Here is a 22,107-nt window from a genome sequence, read left to right on the forward strand (position 1 = left end):
ATGAGATGATAAACTTTGATAGGGTTGTTGATTTGATGAGTGGGTGCAACTAGAATGTGGATAAAGTTATTCTGGTCTTTGAACCTCTTTGAGGGGAAAGAATCATAAGGATTCACTTGTCGAGTGAGCCCAATGATGATACTTGGTTCTCGACTAAAGGCCCCACTAGGTAGCTGGCGATTAAGGCTTAGTCTAGCTGAAAGGTGATTTGGCATTTGAAGGTTGCTCCAAGGATAAAAAGTCTTCTCATAAAAATTATACATTGTTAGACGAATGTGTCACTGCTATTATCATTTTTTGGATTCGATGGACCATATTTTTATTGAGTGCAGGTATGCTTTTGAATTCTGGTGTCTTATATAACAACAAATTGGTTTTTCTTTTGATCTTATCAAGTCCTGCCTAGAAGAATCTGATGCCTTTTTTATTTATGCCATTATGCAGGGGGTGCGGGCTATGTTTTGGAGGAAAGATCTCTTCTTCCTACTGGGTTATGGAGGCCAAATGCTACGCACTCTTGGCTGGGTTAAGAAAGGTAGAGGAGTTTAACTTGTCCCAGCTTTTTATTCACACTGACAACTAGAGCTTGGTTCATTTTGTCCACGGAACTACTCCAGTTCCATGGCTCCTGTGTTCTCTTATCATAGGAACATTTGTAATAGACTGTCTATTTGCAACATAGAATTTTTTCAAGAGAAACAGCTGGTTTGCCGATAGTGCTACCAATTTTGGGAGATCTTGTTCTTCTCCTTATTTTTGTGAAGTTGCTTATGTTACAAGTGCAGGTTTTGTGTTGAACTCTTAAGCACTTTATATAGAGCCTTACTTTTACATTCAAAAAATATTTATAGGAGATTTTGTTTTACTTTATCTTTATGCACTTTCCTCTATTCAACAAAGTTCCTCAGTGCCCATATGTTAGATGATGTTTATAAGCAAGCACGCAAACATGTTTTATTTTTTGGTGTCACATGGGGATCGAGGATTATGATATGTGGATGACTTTCGATATGTTAATATTATCTTATCAATACGTCAATGTCCACTTGAATGATATTTTAGTATTTTATTGGACATATCATATGAGACCTGAACCTATGAGCAACATAGTTTCAATAAGGAGGCTTATCCGGCTCCATGTTATGAGCCATATGGCTCCAATATGGTTACACGTTATATTATATGAAAACCATGAGGCTAATTCACAATAGGTATGAGTCAATTTTAGTATTGTTCATTTTTTACGTGGGACTAATCAGGATATTATAATCTCCCTCACTTAAGAGTTTGATATCCTTGTCTAAGCTCAACATAGCTTAGACCAAACCCTAGCATGGTATATGTAAAACGTAGCTTAATGGTAGCTCCATGTCGTGTCGTGATAAGTTCTTTGATTCTATCCATAAATAATAAGTTGGCTCCGATACCACATGTCACGACCCATGCTTGATAGGTTAACTGACCTATAAATTTCGCTGAACTCAAATCATTAGGTAAAATACTGTGATTTATAGTTGTATACTCATTAGACCCTTATACGCTTATCTTAGTCATCTCCTCAATCCTTTGAAAAGCAAGAAGATATGGTAAGTTAGCAATCACAAACCAGTTAAGCCTCTGATCTTCGAGCCACCGAAGGGTCTTAAGCTAAAAAGATATGATAGATATGATACCATAATCACTTGTAGTCTTTGCCATCAGCCCTGGTCATAATAAAAAAAGATGTAAGAAAAGATAAGTATCTTCAGTAATAACATAGTTTGAACAGCTTGCTTTTGAAGTACAATCACTTGCTGAACATCCTGCTAGTGAGGCACAACTAGTTATTGTTGATCCACCCCAGTTAGAGTGTTCTGATATGTAGTGTAGGGTGGATTCTAGAATGGACACTAATACTAACTCGAACATCCTCCAATAAATAAATTACAGGTAATTATATGTTTGTTCTTGATCCAATTGTTATTATTATCTGATTTTTTATTTATTTCTTTCACTGTAGTGTCACGGATAAACTTTGAAACAGGGTGTTTGATGTAATGCTTATATATGTCCGTGTCTTTTGGCATGTTCATACCTTGTACAGCATGTAGAGGGGCGGCCGAAGGCTTAATAGTCCCATTTTAGTTGGGTTGGTGGCCTCTTTAGGCTTGTAAATAAAGGTTGTGTCATGTGGACACGCGCGAGAGCTTTTCGGTCTGTAATGGACCATTTTACCCTTTGTTGTGCCACTGTTCAGAGCTTGTAAAGTCTGTTTGTAATTTGCATTGTCTATGAAGTGTTTTTCGGACATGTTTGCTTGTGGATCCCGTTTGAGGCGTTCTCTCTAACCCGTTCTCTCTTTTGGTGGTCCTAAGGGACAATGGGAGGCTTCGGGGAGGCTGACCTTTGCGGACGGACACGCAAGGGTGCCGCACGACTTAGGCAAAACCAGCTAAGTCCGTGTCATTTGGTATCAGAGCGGGACAAGCACTCATAGAAACACTTAGCATGCAAACGTGGGGGACCTAGCGGGGCTGCGTTGAGGGCAGTCAGCACACGCGCGACCGTTTGGGGGAAAACGGGCATGGAGATGTAGGGAAAAGAGTCGCTCAGAGGAGCGGGCATCTGAGATTGGCATTCAGAGGAATGGCCAACCCTTCGCGCAAGAGGCACCACGAGAACAGACAAGCTTGGAAGAATGTGGAGCGCACAAAGGTTGGGGTGGCTGAGTTTGAGCTACGGCTCAACGTTGACAACTATACTTGATGGTGCTCTAGGCAAGCGAGGCGCTTGGCAAGAATGAGACCATGCAAGGTGGAATGAGTTGTTCAGCGATCGAAAGAGTTGTGCAAAGCTCACAGAGGTGAGGGGAATTGCTAGCTCAAAGAATTCGGTACTCATGCATGGGCTTGTATGCGAACGATGGAGTGTTCGCGGCCATCCCAAGGCGGCCGAGACTCGGCACCATGGAGCATTGAAACTTTCTCTTCGGCATGTGAAGGATACATCCGTAGGAGGCTGAAGGGTGCAACGAGTTCAACATGTTGCTAGACCTTGAGGGGTGCAGTGGGGGCTGTATTGACGGGGAGTCGCAATCTAGCAAGTGCGTTTGCAGGAGGCAGAGCAATGCACAGTTTGTTCAGCAGATCGGAGTAGTCCAAGGGGATGGTGGTCTCCGAAACGAAGAGAGATGTTGCTCCAATGGGACAGTTATCCAGGAGGGATAAGTCCCGGCTCTCCAGAGGGAGAATCATGTGAGACGGACTTCACATGTTGAGGAGGAGTACCTCAATAAACAACAACTCCACGAAGCTCGATGGACTGAGCAAGCGGCGAGGAGTCGTCGCATGATCTCGCTTGAGAGAATGCATTGGTGGATGCATTGCGAGATCAAGTGGGGGAGCAACACAAATGAAGGCACACTTGGAGTCGATATGAAATCGGACTCAAGGGAGGGCTGACCCGTGGAATGGTGGGCACGAGGGCCACCATCGACTCAATGCAGAAGCGAGGAGCGGGGCAACTTGGGTGTAACTTGGCGAAGTACCCAAGCCGCATGAAGGGAGCCAGCATAGAAGGTGGAACATGGAGCAGAGGCACAGTGCTTTCCTTAGACAGAGGTCAAGGACATGGACTCTTGCAGAGGCAAGAGTAGGATCATATTGTTCCATGGGCCATTCATTCTGTTGGAGCGGACTCATCTTACATGGTGCCAAAGACGAAGGGGGCTTCGGGGCACATGCACCTTATCTCGGAGAAGCATTTAAGGGAGGAACTAAGGCGACTCAATTTGCGGAGGCGAAGTTGGGTTCAGAAGGCCTTAGCACGGGGCAAGAGGACGCAGAGGCGGGTACTCTTGAAGAATATGCCACAGTGTTGCCATTCGAGTTGCTATGAAGGAAGCGGTGCGCAGCGGAGATTGTGCTGGTAGGGGCAGAGGCCCAGGATCCAGGCAATGGTGCACCAATTGCAGTGAAGTCGGGGGACTTCGGGAGCTACTAGGCGACGGACTGTCCTAGAGCGGTGCTTCATCTAGGTATGACCCAGGAGTGGGTGGATGAAGGTCGATTGCCAAAGGAGCGAACAAAATCGAAGGTGGATGAGACCTGGCGATGTATTGGCAGAGGCCACACATGGAGGGTTCACAATTCGAGTTTATTCCATAAGGATCAGAATGCAATGGAGATGTCACCAGGAGGCGACATGGTGCAGCGGATCGTGGTGGAACAGTTCATGGCAATGCGATACACACGACAGAGTCCCGTGAGGGATGAGATCATATGGAGGTATGATCGGGAGCTACTGGGAGCTCCGCTTTGGTGAACAACACAACGGCAAGAAGGGCTATGGATTCAAGGAGTGAAGGCCATGGTATCGCAGAGGCGGGTCTTCCGGGCGTGCACCGAATTTTGCATCGGATGAAAACCTTGGTCATCAGCATATGGGGGCTGGGTTCCACCAAGGGAAAAGTTTGAATGCAAGTACCAGTGAGTTCCATGGGAGGGACTTGATCATGCAGAGGTATGATCGAAGCAGCTGGAGAGTTGGACTGCTCTAGAGCTCATATTCGCTTAAGGGAGCCCGGCAAGTCAGAGGACAAGACCGAGTAAGCGAACGTTGCTACCAAGGAAGCTATGGAGAACAGAATCGGTGCAAACCCTACAATGCGATGGCAAAGGCCATGCATGGGAGTGCAGTCTGTCTTTCCATCGACCAGAAGGAGCTGCTTGGAGAACACAGAGGTGTTGAAGCAGGGGGTCGAAAGGGGCGAGGAAGCGACGACGAGTCCAGAGGGACTTAACTACCCAAAATCAAGCATCAGTTAGAATGGAGGTGGACTCAGAGGAGTGCCACGGAGACATGTCTACTGATCGTGAAGAAAAGGGATGCAGATGCGAGGCGACGGATAGTAGGGCCATGGGCATTGCAGCGCCATGGTACCGTAGAGGCGGGACTTCCGTGCAAGTCATTGATCCCTTGCTCTCATGGAGGGAGAGCGCTTGGTCGTGAAAGGGGCCGAGGAGGTGGAGCATGCAGAGGCAATCTCCAAGTACCGAGACAAGGCTGAAGGGCAGAGGCCAAGAAACTTCGTAAGACCGGTGTCTACAAGTTTCTCATCAAGATAGCCGTAAGTGAAGGACTTCGGATCATGCAAGAGTGCACGACCAAGGAACGAAGCAGGCAGTACGCGGTGCTGTACCTTTGCTACTCAGTGGAGTAGGCGGCAGGGTTGATGGAGAAGACGGTACAATCCCAGAGGCGACCTCATCTATCAGAGAATTACTCCAAGTTGGGGTGAAAACTTCCCGCATTCCAGAAGTTCGATGGCATTGAGAAGGTGAATCACAGTAGCTAACTCAATGCAAGGAGTGCAAACACTTCAGGTGCTTTAGAAGTGTGAGCAAAGAGCAGGCGAAGGCCAGTAACCAGCTCGATGCATGAAGTACAACCTCGAGGAGGCGGGCGAAGTCAAGTAACCTTTGCCTTCTCAACTCTTAAGAGAACGGGCGAAACCGAGTACCCCAGTTCTCTTATCTATCCAGCAAAGGAGCTCTACATAAGTTCAAAGACCCTTCGAAGATAATGGAAGACAATAGTTGTCAAATCCTCACCAACGGTGATCAGTGCTATTGAGAGTAGATTGTCCGCTTCATTTCCCAACGAAATGCCAATCGAAAGCGGAAGTGATGCGAACCTACTTGGATGTGACAACTAACTGAAAGAAGAGTCAATGAGCAGATTTTGTGGAGGAAGGACCCAAAACTTCAGAAGTTTGCGAGACGATGCTCGTTAAAGCTCCAACAAGCATCCACCCAGTTCAAGCAGCATATGGAATTTTTGAGAGACTGGCGCAGTAAGGATGGTCTTTTCCTTCATCTGGGAGATCCGCAGAAATCAACAAGGATCAACACAACTCAGCCAACCCCACACCAGAGTCAGAGTCATTGGCGAGTTGAAGCAGCATGGCGGATCAAAGGTTCGACTACTCAAAAACAGCAGCGGAGAGCAGCTGGGAGCCAGGAGGCGCATTGCAGTTGGAGCAGAAGATTGAAGACTCAGCAAAGGCGAAGAGTTGCAGTGTTCACAAAGGCTTCGACGAGGACGTCGAAGGAATAAGTGGGGGAGAATGTCACGGACAAACTTTGAAACAGGGTGTTTGATGTAATGCTTATATATGTCCGTGTCTTTTGGCATGTTCATGCCTTGTACAACATGTAGAGGGGCGGCCGAAGGCTTAATAGTCCCATTTTAGTTGGGTTGGTGGCCTCTTTAGGCTTGTAAATAAAGGTTGTGTCATGTGGACACGCGCGAGAGCTTTTCGGTCTGTAATGGACCATTTTACCCTTTGTTGTGCCACTGTTCAGAGCTTGTAAAGTCTGTTTGTAATTTGCATTGTCTATGAAGTGTTTTTCGGACATGTTTGCTTGTGGATCCCGTTTGAGGCATTCTCTCTAACCCGTTCTCTCTTTTGGTGGTCCTAAGGGACAATGGGAGGCTTCGGGGAGGCTGACCTTTGCGGACGGACACGCAAGGGTGCCGCACGACTTAGGCAAAACCAGCTAAGTCCGTGTAATTAAATTACAGGTAATTATATTACAGGTAAATTACAGGTAATTATATGTTTGTTCTTGATCCAATTGTTATTATTATCTGATTTTTTATTTATTTCTTTCACTGTAGGTTAGAAGAAAGCAGTGATATTTTGGATAGCTTTTGGTCATTTTGGATAGATTTTAATCATTTTAGATAGTTTTTTATTATTTTGGATTCTGGACAGCTTAAGTTATTTTTTCTAGTGAATTTGAGTATGGATAAACTTTAATCTTCATGTTGTTATTAAAGTTTATATATTGTTATTAAACTTTAATCTTCAGGTCGCTCTCGTGATACTTTTGATATATCTACTATTGAAAGTTAGTAAAGCTTGGATCTCATCAACTTGCTCTTTTTTTGTCTTTTTGTCAGACTTTGAAGACTTCTGATCTTGAAGACCTGCATTTCAACATGTATTTGGTGGAACAGTTAGGTGGGGATGGCATAGATGCTCAAAAATGGTTTAGAGATGGTCTCCAACTTTCACATGTGGCTAAGAGATGAGAAGCTTATTTACCAGAAAGACAAACTTGTACCATGTTGTGCTAGAAGCAATATGTGATTGAGCTTTCAGTTGATGTCCTCAAGGTGTTGATCTTGCATTCCTCTCTATCCCTTTTGTTCTATGTTGGACCCAGGATCAAGACGCATACACTATTGCAGGAATTTGATGATTTCAAAGTGCTTGTAACTCCTTTGATTTGTTTTGGTTTCTTTTGGTCGTTAGGCGACTGAGATCGTAAGGGTCGTTAATGGCCTACGTAAACACAACTCGAAACAAATTCGCCACCTGGTTCACACTCTCATCGAGTGAGTTTCTCTTGTCATACGGTACGGTTCACTATGGTGGTAGAGAAAATGATATATTCTATAGAGTTTAGTGCACTGTTTCTTATTTCAGCTGGATGCAAGTTCAAGATGTTTTTGTTGCTTGTGGATGGTTTGTGATCTTTTCTTTCTTTAGGTCAAGTATACAATTGCACTTTGGATTGCGCGTGATCAGATTTCTACATATGAGTTTAGACTGATGCATTTGGTCTTGCTGGAATCAGAAATGGTTTCTTCAGTTTCGTTTGCATGAGATGTTGGATGTGTTTTATCTGTTCGATAGTCAGTTGTACTCTTCCATTTAGTGAAAGATAAAAAGAGGAAGCCTATGCAACTACCTGTTGCTCGAGAAGAGAACCGAGAGATGAGGCAAGATCCACAACAGTCTAAGTTTGTAAAAGAGAAGGGACCATGTAAGAAGGATGCGTGAGTCATGGCAATCGGCTATTCCAAAAGATAAGCTGCGTATGACAAGATGAGAATTAGAAATGAGGCAACCAGAGCTTCATGAAATCTGTGTCTGGCAAGCAAAGTCCCAAAGCATACTTAAGCAAACAAAGCGAGGCTATGATTGTTGAATCGGGACCTGGTAGATCAGCAAAGCTTGCCCCTGAGCAGAAAGCATTCAGCAAAGCAAAAGTCAAACAACAACGAGACACACTGCAGCACTTAAAAGGAAGCCACCGATGATCCTGCAAGATGTAAGTTTAAAGTCGAAATGCTCTGAAGATGCTTTCGTCCAAGCTATTATCCATTGTTGACATCCAACTTTACAAAAGAGAAGCAATTCCGACTGGTGGAAAATACTTATAAATCAAAGAAAAAAAATAGTCTTTCAAAAACAAAAAAGATTATAATCTGATTGCTATGAGAATAAAGAAGTATGTCCTGTAATTTGAGGAGGATATTCCATGCAAGGAGGTGAATCCAGCTTTCATGACATAGCAAAGAGATAGATATAAGGAGTCCAAACATTTGGAGAAGGTTAATCTCTGTTGAGAAAACTGAACTCCCTATATCTTCGTAACTCCATTGAGTTGATACTTTCTGACTGAACAGAATTCCAAGAGAAAATTGCCAACAACAAATGCAATAACATGGCAGCAATAGTGCACTAATAAATGAAACGTAGGTACACTGAACAAAAGGCAATAAACGAACTGCTCAAAGTATATGGGTGAAAAAGCATCAGCATTTAAATAGAGGACACTATAATAGGAGTTGATATGGATTCTAACACAATGGCGTAAAAATAGTTATATAGAAAAATACTGAAGAAGATTATATGGATGATGGTTCTGGAATCCACTTAAAACTCAGCATGGATGATGAAAAAGATGAAGCTAATTTTGACTTTGAAGGTACCAGCCCAGAAGTTCATGGCAATTAGAATGCAAAAGCCGTGGCGGTCAAGTTGGCCCGGTGCGACGACGATGAGCAATGTAGGAGAGGTAGCAATCGAGCGATTAATGAGCAGCAGCGACGAGTGATGTAGGGACCCAATACTATTTTTTAAAATATAAGGATCGGAATATTAATCATAGTTAACTATAGGATTTTATTTATAATTACCTTTTATATATATATATATATATATATATATATATATATATATATTCCTCCTCTTTGCCCGTACACGTGAAGAGAGAATGATGATCCAATGGATGTACAGTATACTTTATTATCTTACGGTGGCGGCTCAATAATTCGGCAGTATCTTCTGGACCTAGGATTTTACAAGTATAGCTGAACCATCTCAGAACATGTTCTTTTAAAAGACACCAAAAAAATCCAGTAGAATCTCTCTCACAATATTTATAAAATTAAGGACAACGGAAATTTGTGCACGATAAAAAACCTCTTGAAAAATTAGATTATATATAATAACTATTAATTCAAGAGGCAGCTCAAAATTTAAATGGAACGTCTTTCATATCCTACGAGTCCAAAGCCTAACCAAACCACAGCTTTTTTCCACTGTCCGCGATTATTTGAAGGGAGGGATGTCACAACCAAAAAAAAAGAGAAACTATACTACAATGAATCTGGGTGCTAAGCCCATTTAGCCAGTAGAGACATCAGTCCTGCTCCAACAAGTAGAGATACATTTATCATAAACTGCAATCTCGCTTTACTCTGCACCCGCGGGTTCATAAAATCTGCGGCAAGCAGATCCACCAGTGCCATGTAGATCAAGATGCCAGACGCGACAGAGTTGAGACATCCTTCCACGATCAGAGCGGTGGGACTGTTCTCGTCGTACACAGATGCTATCCCAATGCCTATCGCGATCCCAACTGGTGTTGTGAGAGAGAAGAAGAGCCCCATGGTCACTATCGACTTTGCCTTGAACTTTGCCTGCAAGTAATAGCAGATCGTTAATGGAATTAAACCAGATTTTAGTCAGTCAGTCAAGTCAGTCAGTTCTAACTAAGCAGCAAACGGAGAGCCGCAAAGCATGAAAATCTAACACTCGTAAAGCCCCACTAGTATTCAGTAGGGACCACAATATTTATTCGTATCTTAAGGCGACGTTAGCCACCCATTTTTATGTGAACATATTGCTTTCCCGCCAGGCTGGGAAGTAATGCGAGGCTCCGACTTGGTGAAAAGGTGGGCTGGTCGTAGTTTGCGGCTACGCCTACCAAAAATAAGCTAGCATCAAGTTCAACACCAGCTTGTATGTCCTGCGTGAATCTATTCCTGTCCAACTTTAACTTTATTAATCTGGCTCAAATTCTCGGTCGTCAGTTTATAAGGATTGCTGTGCTTAGAACCAGCGGGTTCGATTTTATATAAACAAACGAAATATGATATAATTATGTACCTCTTAATATGCTAATATAAACTGTATGCAACCAAGTATTATTATACCTGAACGATACACCCTCCCAGGCCCATGCCCTCGAAGAACTGATGAAAACTGAGAGCAGCTACCAGAGGTCTTATGGTGGATGGTACCTCTGATGCACCCAAAGAGATCCCGATGATCACCGAATGAACAACGATCCCGAGCTCCAAAACCTATCTCAGGTCCATCAATATTCTCAGCACTTTTACTATGATTGTTATTTGACAAAAAGAAAAAAGTCTTTAGTTTTCCTTGAATTTAATATACTGAGAAAGAAAGCACCAGTTTTTTTACCTGAGAAATAACTCGGTTCCGAATGAGTTGAGCAGAAGCGTCGCCATCGGACCCATGCGCGTGGCCATGGGTTGCATGAGTGTGCACGTGATCCGAGCCATCGGATGTCTTCTCCACATCCGCTGTTGTCTCGTCGCTCGCCGTCGTCCGCATGTTCTTGCGGTGGAGGCGATTAAAGTATCCGGTGGCCAGCGTATCGATCATCAGCGTTGCGACAGCGGCGACCATCGCGCCAAACCCGGCGAAGGGGAAGTCCTGCCAAGGGCTCGATGCAAGACAGGGTGACGTGAGGTTTTCGAATGCATCGGGTAGGATATGGATAAATCCGGTGGCGAGAATGACTCCAGCAGCGAAGGCCTTGATCACGAAGAAGATGTCCTTGTCGGGACGGAGCGCAGGTATCCATTTGCCCAGGATGGGAATGCATACGCCAATACCTCCGCAGACCAGGATAGAAAATATTGCCGCAATCTTGAGCGGCAGCGCCTTCTTCTTATCGCGGCCTTCCTCGTCAGCCGAGCAGTCACAGTCGCCGCGAGCAACGAGAGGAAGGAGCAAAACAATGAGAAAGACGAAGCACCAAACGCCTCTCATCTTCTCTCCAGGTTGTGAGCGTGAAGAGGCTCGTAGAATAAGATGTATATATAGAGAAGGCAGGCAATCTCTCGCAGTTAGACGGAAATACGCTTTATTTTATTTTGAGGATGTAATGAGCACAAAATGTTGTATGGAAGCATGAAAGAGAGAACAAGATTTATGTATGCAATGTGGAAGAGGGTTTCTCGGTGAGGAGGCGATAAGCACACAAAAAAAGCCATGGACTTGGTTATTATTATTATTATTATTATTATCAATGTGTTGTATTTACGGCTCGGATTCCTCCAATCAAATCAATTAATTGAGTTCTCCAATCAAGGTGTGTTTCAAGTCAAGGAAGTGTCGACATATTGTTCGTCATTCCGATTTGGACGCTTCAGTTTTTTCGCTGGAGAACATCACAAATGTTGGGCGGCAACGTGGATCGTCGCAATTATAGGCGCGTGTGGTAACCATAAAAGATAGGTGATTAACACGTGGATTCATCGCAGTGAAAATAGGCGTACGATCCCACTCGCCTCCTAAAATTTCACGAGCACGTCTGCTTTGGGTGGAGAATCTTTTTTGAACGGGTGGCTGTCATAGTAGAGTTGACACCAAGTCTTTTCGATAAGACCATGGATTTCCCAAAGGCAACACGTGCTCCATAATGGAGCCCTTGGAATGCTCGGTGATGCAATCCCTTTGGAGAGGCGGAAGAGGGGAAACAAAGGAAGAACACTAACGAATTTACTGACGACTTCGACGGTCTCAGAAATGACAGCAGAGGAACCGCGAAGGGGAAATGAGAACAGGCGTTAACTGGTCCTGTACGTGCACCAAGGATCAGTTGACTGCGAAAGTCAGCAACTCTTAGTCAAAACTCGGAAAAATAATGGCACGAAGTTTTGGGACCATATATGAAATCTATCTTGTCGACTAGTATATGATGTATACCACCAGGCTATCATAGAAATTAAGATCGCAGAGAGTCAATAATGAAGAACCGAAGAACGGAAAGCAAGCCAAGCTGGTGATGGAGACAAGCTTTGCAGAAGAACAAAAGCAAATAATCAGTCAAACGAAACAAAAGGCAAAAGACATTATGGATCCATGGCAAGTCATCATCAGTTTGCGTCCCATCTCAAGGAAGGAAGGAAGGATCGGGATATAGTCAGTCAGTAAGCCCAAAACCGCAGCTGGAAGATAAACAGCCGACTTCTACTTGAGCATTTGGCCGACCGTAGCTATCGGTTGATATCCCTCCCTATAAAGAGCCATTTCCAAACACCCCCACGAAGGAGATGATGAATGAGCAAGGTTGGATGGAGGCTTTAGGGGACCAACAACAATCAGAGTCGAGGCTGCCATCGAGGCGTATTATTACATTGCCATTACGTATGTCCTACATGTAAAGGCACATTATCTCGGTGAGACTCCACGTATTATTCCCTCCCTTTGGATATAAAGCGAAGAAATAGACGTGGTGACGAAAGATGGCATTTACTCCAACAACACACGTTGGAAAGGTTTCTAATATGATAAAGGGACAATTCCTAACTCCGAACTTGATGGCATTTGTTTATATTTTAGTGGGTGACTCGGCGATTGTCATCTACTACTCTGACAATAACAATATTGACATTTTAGGTTTTTCAATAATTTGGTTATGATAATTTTAATTTTACCATTAATGTTATCATCGGATGGAGCTTTGTACTTCTGGAGACATTATCATGAGAAGAGTTGTAACTCTTTTTCCGCTGGCTGTAGATGTAAAGACGCGTTCTTATTTGTATCATCACTACAATACAGCTTAGTAAATATGCTCAAGTAAAATTATTACTTCTTGTTGGGAATTTCCATGTTGAACTATTAACTTAAAATTTTTAATTAGAATTTTGGCCTAAGAATTTTAGTTAAGATATGAGTCATTGTCACAATTGGAGTTAAAGTCTTGAGTCGGCTCTTGTACGATTAAAGATCAATGTAATGCATGCCATACAATAAATAATAATGAGAAATGAGGAGAGACAACAATAAGGAGAAGAGAGAGAGAGAGAGAGAGAGAGAGAGAGAGAGCTAAGAAAGACGGAAAGATATAAAATTTCATTGATTTTAAGTTTTTTTTATTTCTTCTTAATAGTAATTTATGATTTATGATTTCTTGATGTTCATCGTCTTTTCGAAAAAATTTTAAAGTATATATGATAATGAAGGCCAAATTTAGGTCTTGAATAAAGACAAACAAAAGAGAATGAATAATCCCAAGTAGACATACAATTTAGATTGATCCAAAATGCTAACTAAAATAACATAATACTATAACATAAAATTAAATATCATTGTCTTACATTCCAAGTTAAAGTGTGACTTGATTATTTTTTCCATCCTGATTTGTAGATATATTGACATCTAATTATTAAAAATAATTAATTATTACAAATTATGTATAGACATATTGTGTAACTTGATTATTTCTTTTATCTCAATATGCATTAAGATTATGTAACTCCAAAAAAAAATAAATTAAAAAATACATCTCAATAGGTAATGTCGAGTAGGATAACTCCTAAACATAAAAATGATATCAATGATACGGGCAAGCGAATATCAAATAGAATAAATAATTTAAAAAGGAGATAAAATGAGTAATAATATGCATATGGGTTATATAACATAATATGCACATAATAGCTCAAAGGGATAATTCTTCAAATTACAGAGAATTTAAAACGTGCTTCATTATAGGACGTGACATCTCTCGCCTACCTTAATTGAGATGAATCTCCCCCACCACAACATAATCTAGTCATCATGTCTAATGAGTCACTAATCCTCTAAGAAAATTACCTATCAATACATGTCTTGCTGTCCCACAGCAGCCATCAAAGTCAACATATATAAACCATATCTCATGCAGATAATATCTATCCTCTGATACATAGTTTCAAATGCCTAAATATATGCATAGAATATATGGATACATAACAGGTAATGCAAAAGTATCAAACTAACGATCACGCATAATTAGAAAGAGTTGAATAACTTCCATGATTATCCACAGGTGCTAATAAGGTTTCCAGTTCACTCCTTATAATAAGATCCACTTCACTTCAAATTTAAACTAAGTATTGATTCTTCTGCATCTTTACCAAGATTTCATGATATGATCTTTCACATTAAGAAGCTTCAGATGCCATCTCATAATAATATCAAATACCACAAGTTCAGAAATCAAGGTATTTACTTTATCTAGCATGCATCACATATAAGATCCAAACCATATATACTAAGTTGAAGAGTGATAATACAAGCATAACAACATGTTCTTACTGTACAAATTTCATTGGTAAAGGGATGGAGTTTTGATTAATAATGGGCCAAAAAATAGCGGCCTAATTGGGTTCGTTCGAACTATTGATTTTTTTTCTTTTTTAATAAAAATAATTTAAACATAACAAAATTTTATAAATTTATTTCTAAAATAAAAAGGGGAATGTATACCTATAATAAGTGTAATGATATAAAGAAATATAAAAAAATAAAATTATAATTTTTTTAATAAAAATCCGTTGTAATCGCAACCACGACCAACGAAGCTTCGCTCTTGCCTTCGGCCAACGACCAACGTCGTTGAGAAAAGTGAAGCTTCACCCTTCGGCCAGCGACCAACGCCGTTGCATTCTTAAGAGGCTCCGTGGTCAATCCTCATCTTCTTCACCGCGGTAGTCTTCGCTGATCTGCCAACATTCGACGGACTTAAGGAGAATGGTCATCACAGCAATAGTAATCGTAGCAGCGCAGTAGTAGCAGCGATCTACACTTATCTTACTCATGAAGTCTCTCACTTGTAAACCATTCTTTGCATCGATCCAAGATCGGTATCCTTGTCAGGAGCACCATCTTGCGGGGGCATGATAGAAGATAAAATTTTCCTAACTATATGAGGAAATTTCTCTGTTGAGGAAAATCCTCTTAGGAAAATTTCTCTATACTTTTCCCATCAAGTGTGGTGCATTCTAATTGCTGTTTGATAACTATTGTTATAACAAACTTTATTAAAAATAAATATTTACTCAAGAGTATAACCTCTAATATTCGAATGATTCTTTCATATCGTTTATTTATTTGAAAATGAAATACAATACTAAAAGTTAAATTTATCTCTATTGCTTTATGAAGTCTTCTTTAAAAGCCTGATGTGCATCTTAAATCTATATATGACATAATGGACAGTGGCATACTATATAGTCTAATTATTTCTAAGATATACAATTGAGTATATTGATCCATGATATAATTAATGAAAATAAGAAGAAAATAGGTTGTCTTAGTTTATCTATCCACAATGATCCAAATTTTATCATGTTTGTGTTAGTTCAACATATGACAATCTATAGTGACCACTTTTTCTTTTTAGTTTTGTTAATAATTTCAATGTAGTATGTGAGAGACACTTCTTAACAAAATTATATATATCTTTCCACATCTTTCTTTGTTTCTAGCTATCAAAAGTGTTTTTTCAGATCAACATGTATCTTGTTATTTTAGAGTGTACTAAGTATGAAGTTTAGTGTCCTTCTATTAAAATTTTTAAACTTTATATTATATTCCTCAAGTATACAGAATCTATATTGAAATCTAATTATTATTAAAGTTTAGATCTTAATCAAATCAAATAAAAATCTTTAACCTATTACTTTTGATTTTTTTTCCAATAGTATTGGCTACAGTGATAAAGTTACTAATCTCACAATTAAGTTTTTATGGATCAATTCCAATTTTTATATTTTTAGAGGTCTTTAACTATTAATAAATTAGCTAGATCGGTTGACTTTGTACTTAATGTATTAATAACTATATTTGTTTTCTCAAGTTAGATAATAATCATACAGTCATAACCTTTCGTTTGCTTTAACTATCTCCTTTACCTCATGTTTAACTTTTTAAAATAAAAAAAATATTTTAAATTATTATAATAATATATTTATCATATTTCTTACTATAAGATAATACTACCAAATTTTTAGTGTAAACACTATTGCTACTAATTTTAGATCATAAGTATGATAGTTCTTCTCATAATTTTTTAATTATCTTAAGGCATATGTTATGATTTTGCTATTTTGTATCAAAATATATCATGTCATTTTTGGATGTATCACTGTATACTATAAATTCTCTTAACTCATATGATATGATAAGAATTAGAGTTAAAATTAATCTCTTTTTTAATTTTTAGAAACTATTCTTACAAGCATTATTCCATTCAAATTTGATATTTTTTCTTATTATTTAGATGAGCGGTGATATTATCTTAGAGAATTCTTCTACAAATATTTGTAATAACAACTTATCATCCCAAAAGAGCTCTTTATCTCAATTACTAATTGCTTTCACTTTAGCTACATCAATTAAGATTCATTCCTTGGATACATTATGCCCAAGGAATATTATCTTCATCAACTATAACTAACACTTCTTAAATTTTACATATAATTAATTTTATTTTAAAATACTTAAAACTATTATTAGATGCCTTTTTCAATAGTGTGAATATTTCAAAATATCATTAATAAAAATTATCATAAAATTATCTAGATAATCCTTGAGTATCCTATTCATTAAGGCCACAAAGGCTATCAGTACAATAAATGACATTATAAGAAATTTAAAATGTCATATCTAATTATCAAGGCTATGCAAGAAAAAACATCTATCATGATTTTTAATTAATGGAACTGGAATATATATTTGCTTTTAATAGCCAAGTGAATAATCCCTTTGCTAAGAAGCTCCTACAATTGTATCTTTTAATTCCTATAATTCTATTAGGGACATTTATCAGGGTCCAATACCAAAGTTAAGTCTAGAACAAACTCAATTTCTCTAGCTAGTGATAGTGCAAAAAGATACTTTTGGAAACTAACACATCCTCTAGCTTAATTTTTGATTCTATCATAGTATTAATCATATTTTAAATTCACTTAAAAGATAGTTAAGTTCATTCAAGCTTTGAGAAACGCTTAAAATCTATTACAATATAAAAATATAATTTAATCAATGCATGTTTATTATCATAATTTAATCAAAGACCATGTATTTTAATTGTAAAAATATACTTTAAAAAAGCACAAACACTTATATATGCTTAAAAAAAATATTTTGAGAAATTTGTGCAGGTATATGAAAGTATGTATCTCAACTTTAAAAGTCAGATAACATAAGCATATATAATATTTATGAAATAAAAATATCATAAAATATATATTTAGGTAATAATAGTATATGCATGATATTTGTGACTGTATTGGCATGTTAAGTGTGATGTCATGTGAAAAACTTGAGGACTACAATGGTAATGCCAAAAGGAGATTGTATCAAAGTCTCGAGGCCTTTCATGATATTTTTCTTATATATTTTATTTTAGATGAGGCTGTTAGAATATTAATTTAAATTTTATGATTAAATAATTAAATAAAATAAAATTTTAGTTTAAGAGTTGTAATTATTGTGTCATTAGATCCATGAAGGCGCGCAGCGTTGGGTTGGATACGAATGATCATAAGAAGATTAATTTTCTCTGGTTCGGTTTACAATTACACGAGGGACTCGTCTTAAAACCAGGGAAGTCAACTCAAGCCACATGCACGGCTCCTGCTATCTGATTCGTGTCTTCTCCAAGGGAATTATGCTTCACCTGAGCCGTCCATCGGTTATCCAACGGTAGGCAGGTTCTTGAACAAAACCCTCTCTGTTTCGCATCTTGCGTTCTCGGAATCGACTTTCGCTCCCCAAGGCCTCGGCCTCGTAGCGCTGGTAAGAATTCGACTCCTTTCCCGCTTTCATCCTGGGCTCGGCCTTCCGCCGCCGCACGAGCCCTTCCTTCCATGGCCTCCGGAATCGGTGAGAGCACGCCGGCCGCGTCGGACCGTAAGAAACGCGCGCTCGAGGCGCTGGAACGAAGGTTCGCAGCCGAGGCCGAGCGCCTCCAAGAACATCACCACCAGGAGGACCAGAAGGCGAAGCGAGCTCGGATCCCGGTGGGAGACGCCGAATCCGAGCAGCGCAAAAGAATCCATTCGCTCGAACGAAGGTCCGCCGCTGAGGCCGGGCGCCTCCAGGAGCCCCATCACCAGGATAGCCGGAAGTCCAAGCGAGCTCCGAACTCAGCGGGCGACAGTGAATCCGAGAAGCACAAGGAAGGCCACCCTACGACGTCCGCCGCCTCCGCTTCGTCGAAGAAAGGTCCTTTTTTTATTTTTGTTTTATTTTTTGGAGTTGGTATTTAGGGCTTTTGATTACTCTGTTCTGCTTGCTGCCTCTAAAACCTTATCTTTTCATGTTCTACTCCTGGGGAAATACAATTGTGCCTTTTATTTAATAATTAAGACATTTATATGTACTTTCTATGATTATCAGATGAAGTTCACCCTGTTTATTCAGAGATTTCTGGCATTGTGCATGAGAATTTGTTACGAGCTAGCGATCTCAAGGTACTTGCATTAATTTTTCCTCGAACTTAGACAGATATTTTTAATTTGAACTTTTAGATCATACTTTAGTCTTGATGAAGGTTCCAAGTACAAGGGATACTGTGAGCAAAGTCATCAACGATATTGTTCAGAAGGGTGGTGAGGGCAGTAAATATGCAAAGCGTGGCAAAAGCTTGAGAATTGACAATTGGATCCTTCTGGATAATTTCGTGCCCAAGGATGATAGTTTGATGGATGCCCGCTTAAAGGCTTTAAGGAGCCACTCAAAACGGTCAAAGAAGCACATGTCAAGGAGGCAACACAGGAAATGCGGATCATTCAACCTGCCAAATGAGTACCATAAGTGAGTATTATGTAGAATTTTCTTGTGGGTACTAACTAGTACATGTTAGCCTTCTTAGCAATGCAGGTATTTTGTGAGTTTCATAATATCTAAGTTTGATGTGTGATGTACTAATATCACAATCTTGATATTAGCTTGTGTTTGTCATGATTCCCAATCTTGATTATCTAATATCATAATAACTTCTGCATCAACCTTTGTTTTTTTTTGTTTGAGATCATATTTTTGTGAATAGTATAATTAAGCCTCTGCATTCTGCAATTTTCTAATTGCATTTTATTTCCTTAGTTGTTTTTGTTTTTACATGTTGATCTTGTTGCAGCTTTGATCTCTTCAAGCCAATGCATGAAATGTGGAAAGAGTACATTGTTGAGCTTCTGAAAGAAGTGGGGTATGCATACCTTTGCAAGGAATTTTACAGTTTACTTGATCATTATGCTCTTTCATGTCAGCTTTATTAGATTTTCCATTGTTTTGTAAAAGTTTTGATTTTTTTTTTCAACCGTTATTTAAGTAGATAGCATTAGGGGTTCCTTTGTTTCTCTTGTTGCCTTTCAGGAAAAAACAGCTAGCCGAGTGCCTTCTCATGGCAGACTTGCATGGTGCCCATCTTCTAGGTTTGTTTTCCGCATTTGTTACATTGCTAACTGTAAATATCTGATGAACATGATGCTACAGTTGTTGTACATTTCAATCTATTGTAGTTTATCTCTTATTTGTTTATGATACTTTGCGATTGGTTTATCTAGTTGTTGAATGTAAAACGGCTGCCTTCAAGGGTATAAATGGTATTATGATTCGTGAAACTGCTGAGACCTTTGGGATAATTACACAAGACAACTGCTTCCGAGGTATAGTTGTGACTGCTGATTCATGTGAAAAGATGTTTCTTGTGGTTTATATATCATTGCAATGTTTTGATGAAAAAAACTTAGTACAAGAGATCAGGCAATCCGTATTATGGCATTTTAGCATGATGTTTATTACGTTGTATCTGTTTCTTATATCTCTTTAATCATATTACTCACTCATGAAAGGTATTCATGACATGAACAGAAATTAAGATATAGGTTACTTGAAAATTAAAAGTCAGTTGACAATGTATTTACAGTTTATATTTCTAAATTTGCTCTTCTGATCAGTTCAGTAACTCAGTTGTTGCAACTTTTCTTTATGTTACATTAGTTTTTTAGATGATGGATAAGAGTATACTTATTTGTTTGAGGCAGACAAGTTACATTTAGGAACTAGCAATGCTGAAGCAGTTGCAAATTGTTGCTATGTGTCTGGTGGTGTTTTCCTCTGTTCCAACTCTGAGTGGAAGTTCCTTATGGGTGGATTGCTATATGGCCACACTGGCTAAGACAAAAGCTTGAACTAAGTTGATAACTGGTTTGTTGTAATAGTTAATTCACATGAACCGGATATTAGATTGACTAGCGTAAAGGATGCCCAGTAGGTTGTCTTTGTTTTCACTGCTATCAGGCATTCTATTAAATCCTTAACCTTATTGATAAAGAGATGTATTAAACTTATGTCCTTATGTACTTGTTCCTTTCTTGATTTCTTGGTTAAGAGGTCTTATCAAATGCTTGTGCCCCTATTTATTGATCAAGGGATTTCAAACTCTAACTATTGACAATGGTATCCCTTGAGAATAGTATGAATTTTGATTTAGTTGTCATAGCATTTGAAATAGTTTATATGGTTCGTGAAGAATAGCACAGAAAGTGAATTTCTGATGAGTTTAACAGACTTTTGTTTGGTGAGTCCTATGCATTTTCTGAACACTACAAATTGGAGCTGATTTGATTTTGGATTGCTGCTCTCCTGCTTTGACCTCTAGGAAGTTGATCATACAATGTTCCTGCAAATTTTTGCATTACTAGGTGCTCTTCAGACAAAAACCTGGCATTTGAATTTGCAAATAATATTCACTCCTGATGTATGTTGGGCAATATTTCTCTAGTGTTGTTAATTTCTTGTGAATTTGCATCATTTTGGAAGATTCTAGTTCTTTTCTGGTTTATTCTTACAGTCTAGTTAATAGCATGATTCCGTTGTCAGTAACAAATTTTATGGTTTTATTTAAGATATTCATTAAGCACTTATTGCTAGTCGAATTGGAATTCCGATTCAAATTTGTGAGAAGATAAATCTTGTCAGCTTCAAATTTTGTTAAAAAGCTTTATTTAATCTTGCTAGTATTAGTTATAGGCTTGAAATGAATGATAATTTGCCTGGTTAAACTTTATACAGTCTCCTCCATGTTTATTTTTACTATTGATTTGACCGCACACATTTCTGTAATGTTTTACAATTAAGGCAGAATGTTCTAAACCGAGTTTTTTTTTTATCTACAGTTGTTCCCAAAATGGGTTCCATTTTCATTTTTCAAGCTGATTGTTGGAAGATCACACTGCATGGTGACAAGTTGTCAAAAAGACCATTGAACCGAAAGAACACTCACCGGCTAGCAAGATGAAACGAAGCTGATTATCGAATTGGTTGCTGTTCTTTTGATTGGAACAGTAGTGTGCTTCTTATTTGAGTTCTATGGTTAATCCAGGAGCAGTTTCGTGATGCTGCTCTAGCTTCTTCCACCTTTTTAGGTGGAGAGTGTCACTTCTAAATGAGCACATATCTTCAGTATCTACCTGTGAGGAAGCTCTTCCCTTTTTTAGGCATGGTCCAATGGTGTTACATTCTTTTGTCATCTTAATTTGTCTGTCTATAGAATGGTTTTTGACATATTTCTGTATCAACATCTCTGCATCTTAACGTGCATATCTGTCGATATTTTCAGCAGATATCAGTTGCTTTTATAGCTTAAATGCATGCCAGTATTAGGAACATGTCAATTATAGAAGAAATTTGGATTAGGAATTGCATCTCTTCGTAATAACTGTTTAGCTTATAATCCAAGACATGGAAGCGTAGGGAATGTGAAGGGATGTCTAACAGTAGGGTTGCAGCAGGGGAATGTGAAGACACGTCGGCCTCATGGATGAGGGGGAGCTGACCACCCGCCGCCAGTAAAAAGTTTATCTTGTCTAAACCCAACACCTTAAACTTTAAAATCAAACTCTAAACCCTAAAATCAGTGTTACAAAAAATATTAGGAAAACATCAAATTGATCAAA

At 39.2% G+C, this 22,107-nt stretch overlaps 2 protein-coding genes across 2 annotated transcripts; one reads left to right on the forward strand and one right to left on the reverse strand.

The window, feature by feature from the left end:
* Window positions 1-9,312: 9,312 nt before the first annotated feature.
* Window positions 9,313-11,233, reverse strand: LOC135672501 (zinc transporter 8-like). Its single transcript, XM_065180978.1, has 3 exons — window positions 10,547-11,233; window positions 10,276-10,425; window positions 9,313-9,759 (listed from the first exon to the last, which is right to left on the reverse strand). Exons 1-3 carry the CDS (start codon window positions 11,138-11,140, stop codon window positions 9,454-9,456), a joined length of 1,050 nt encoding a protein of 349 aa, XP_065037050.1. The 5' UTR covers window positions 11,141-11,233; the 3' UTR covers window positions 9,313-9,453.
* A 6,655-nt stretch (window positions 11,234-17,888) lies between these two features.
* On the forward strand, window positions 17,889-21,774 carry LOC135651961 (ribonuclease MRP protein subunit POP4-like). Its single transcript, XM_065172646.1, has 7 exons — window positions 17,889-18,373; window positions 18,548-18,621; window positions 18,702-18,964; window positions 19,287-19,355; window positions 19,523-19,581; window positions 19,714-19,815; window positions 21,328-21,774. The coding sequence occupies exons 1-7, from the start codon at window positions 18,016-18,018 to the stop codon at window positions 21,447-21,449; spliced, it is 1,047 nt and encodes a 348-aa protein (XP_065028718.1). The 5' UTR covers window positions 17,889-18,015; the 3' UTR covers window positions 21,450-21,774.
* The last annotated feature ends 333 nt before the right edge of the window (window positions 21,775-22,107 follow it).

The sequence above is a fragment of the Musa acuminata genome, chromosome BXJ1-4 (genome assembly GCF_036884655.1).
Source record: "Musa acuminata AAA Group cultivar baxijiao chromosome BXJ1-4, Cavendish_Baxijiao_AAA, whole genome shotgun sequence".
Taxonomy (NCBI): domain Eukaryota; kingdom Viridiplantae; phylum Streptophyta; class Magnoliopsida; order Zingiberales; family Musaceae; genus Musa; species Musa acuminata.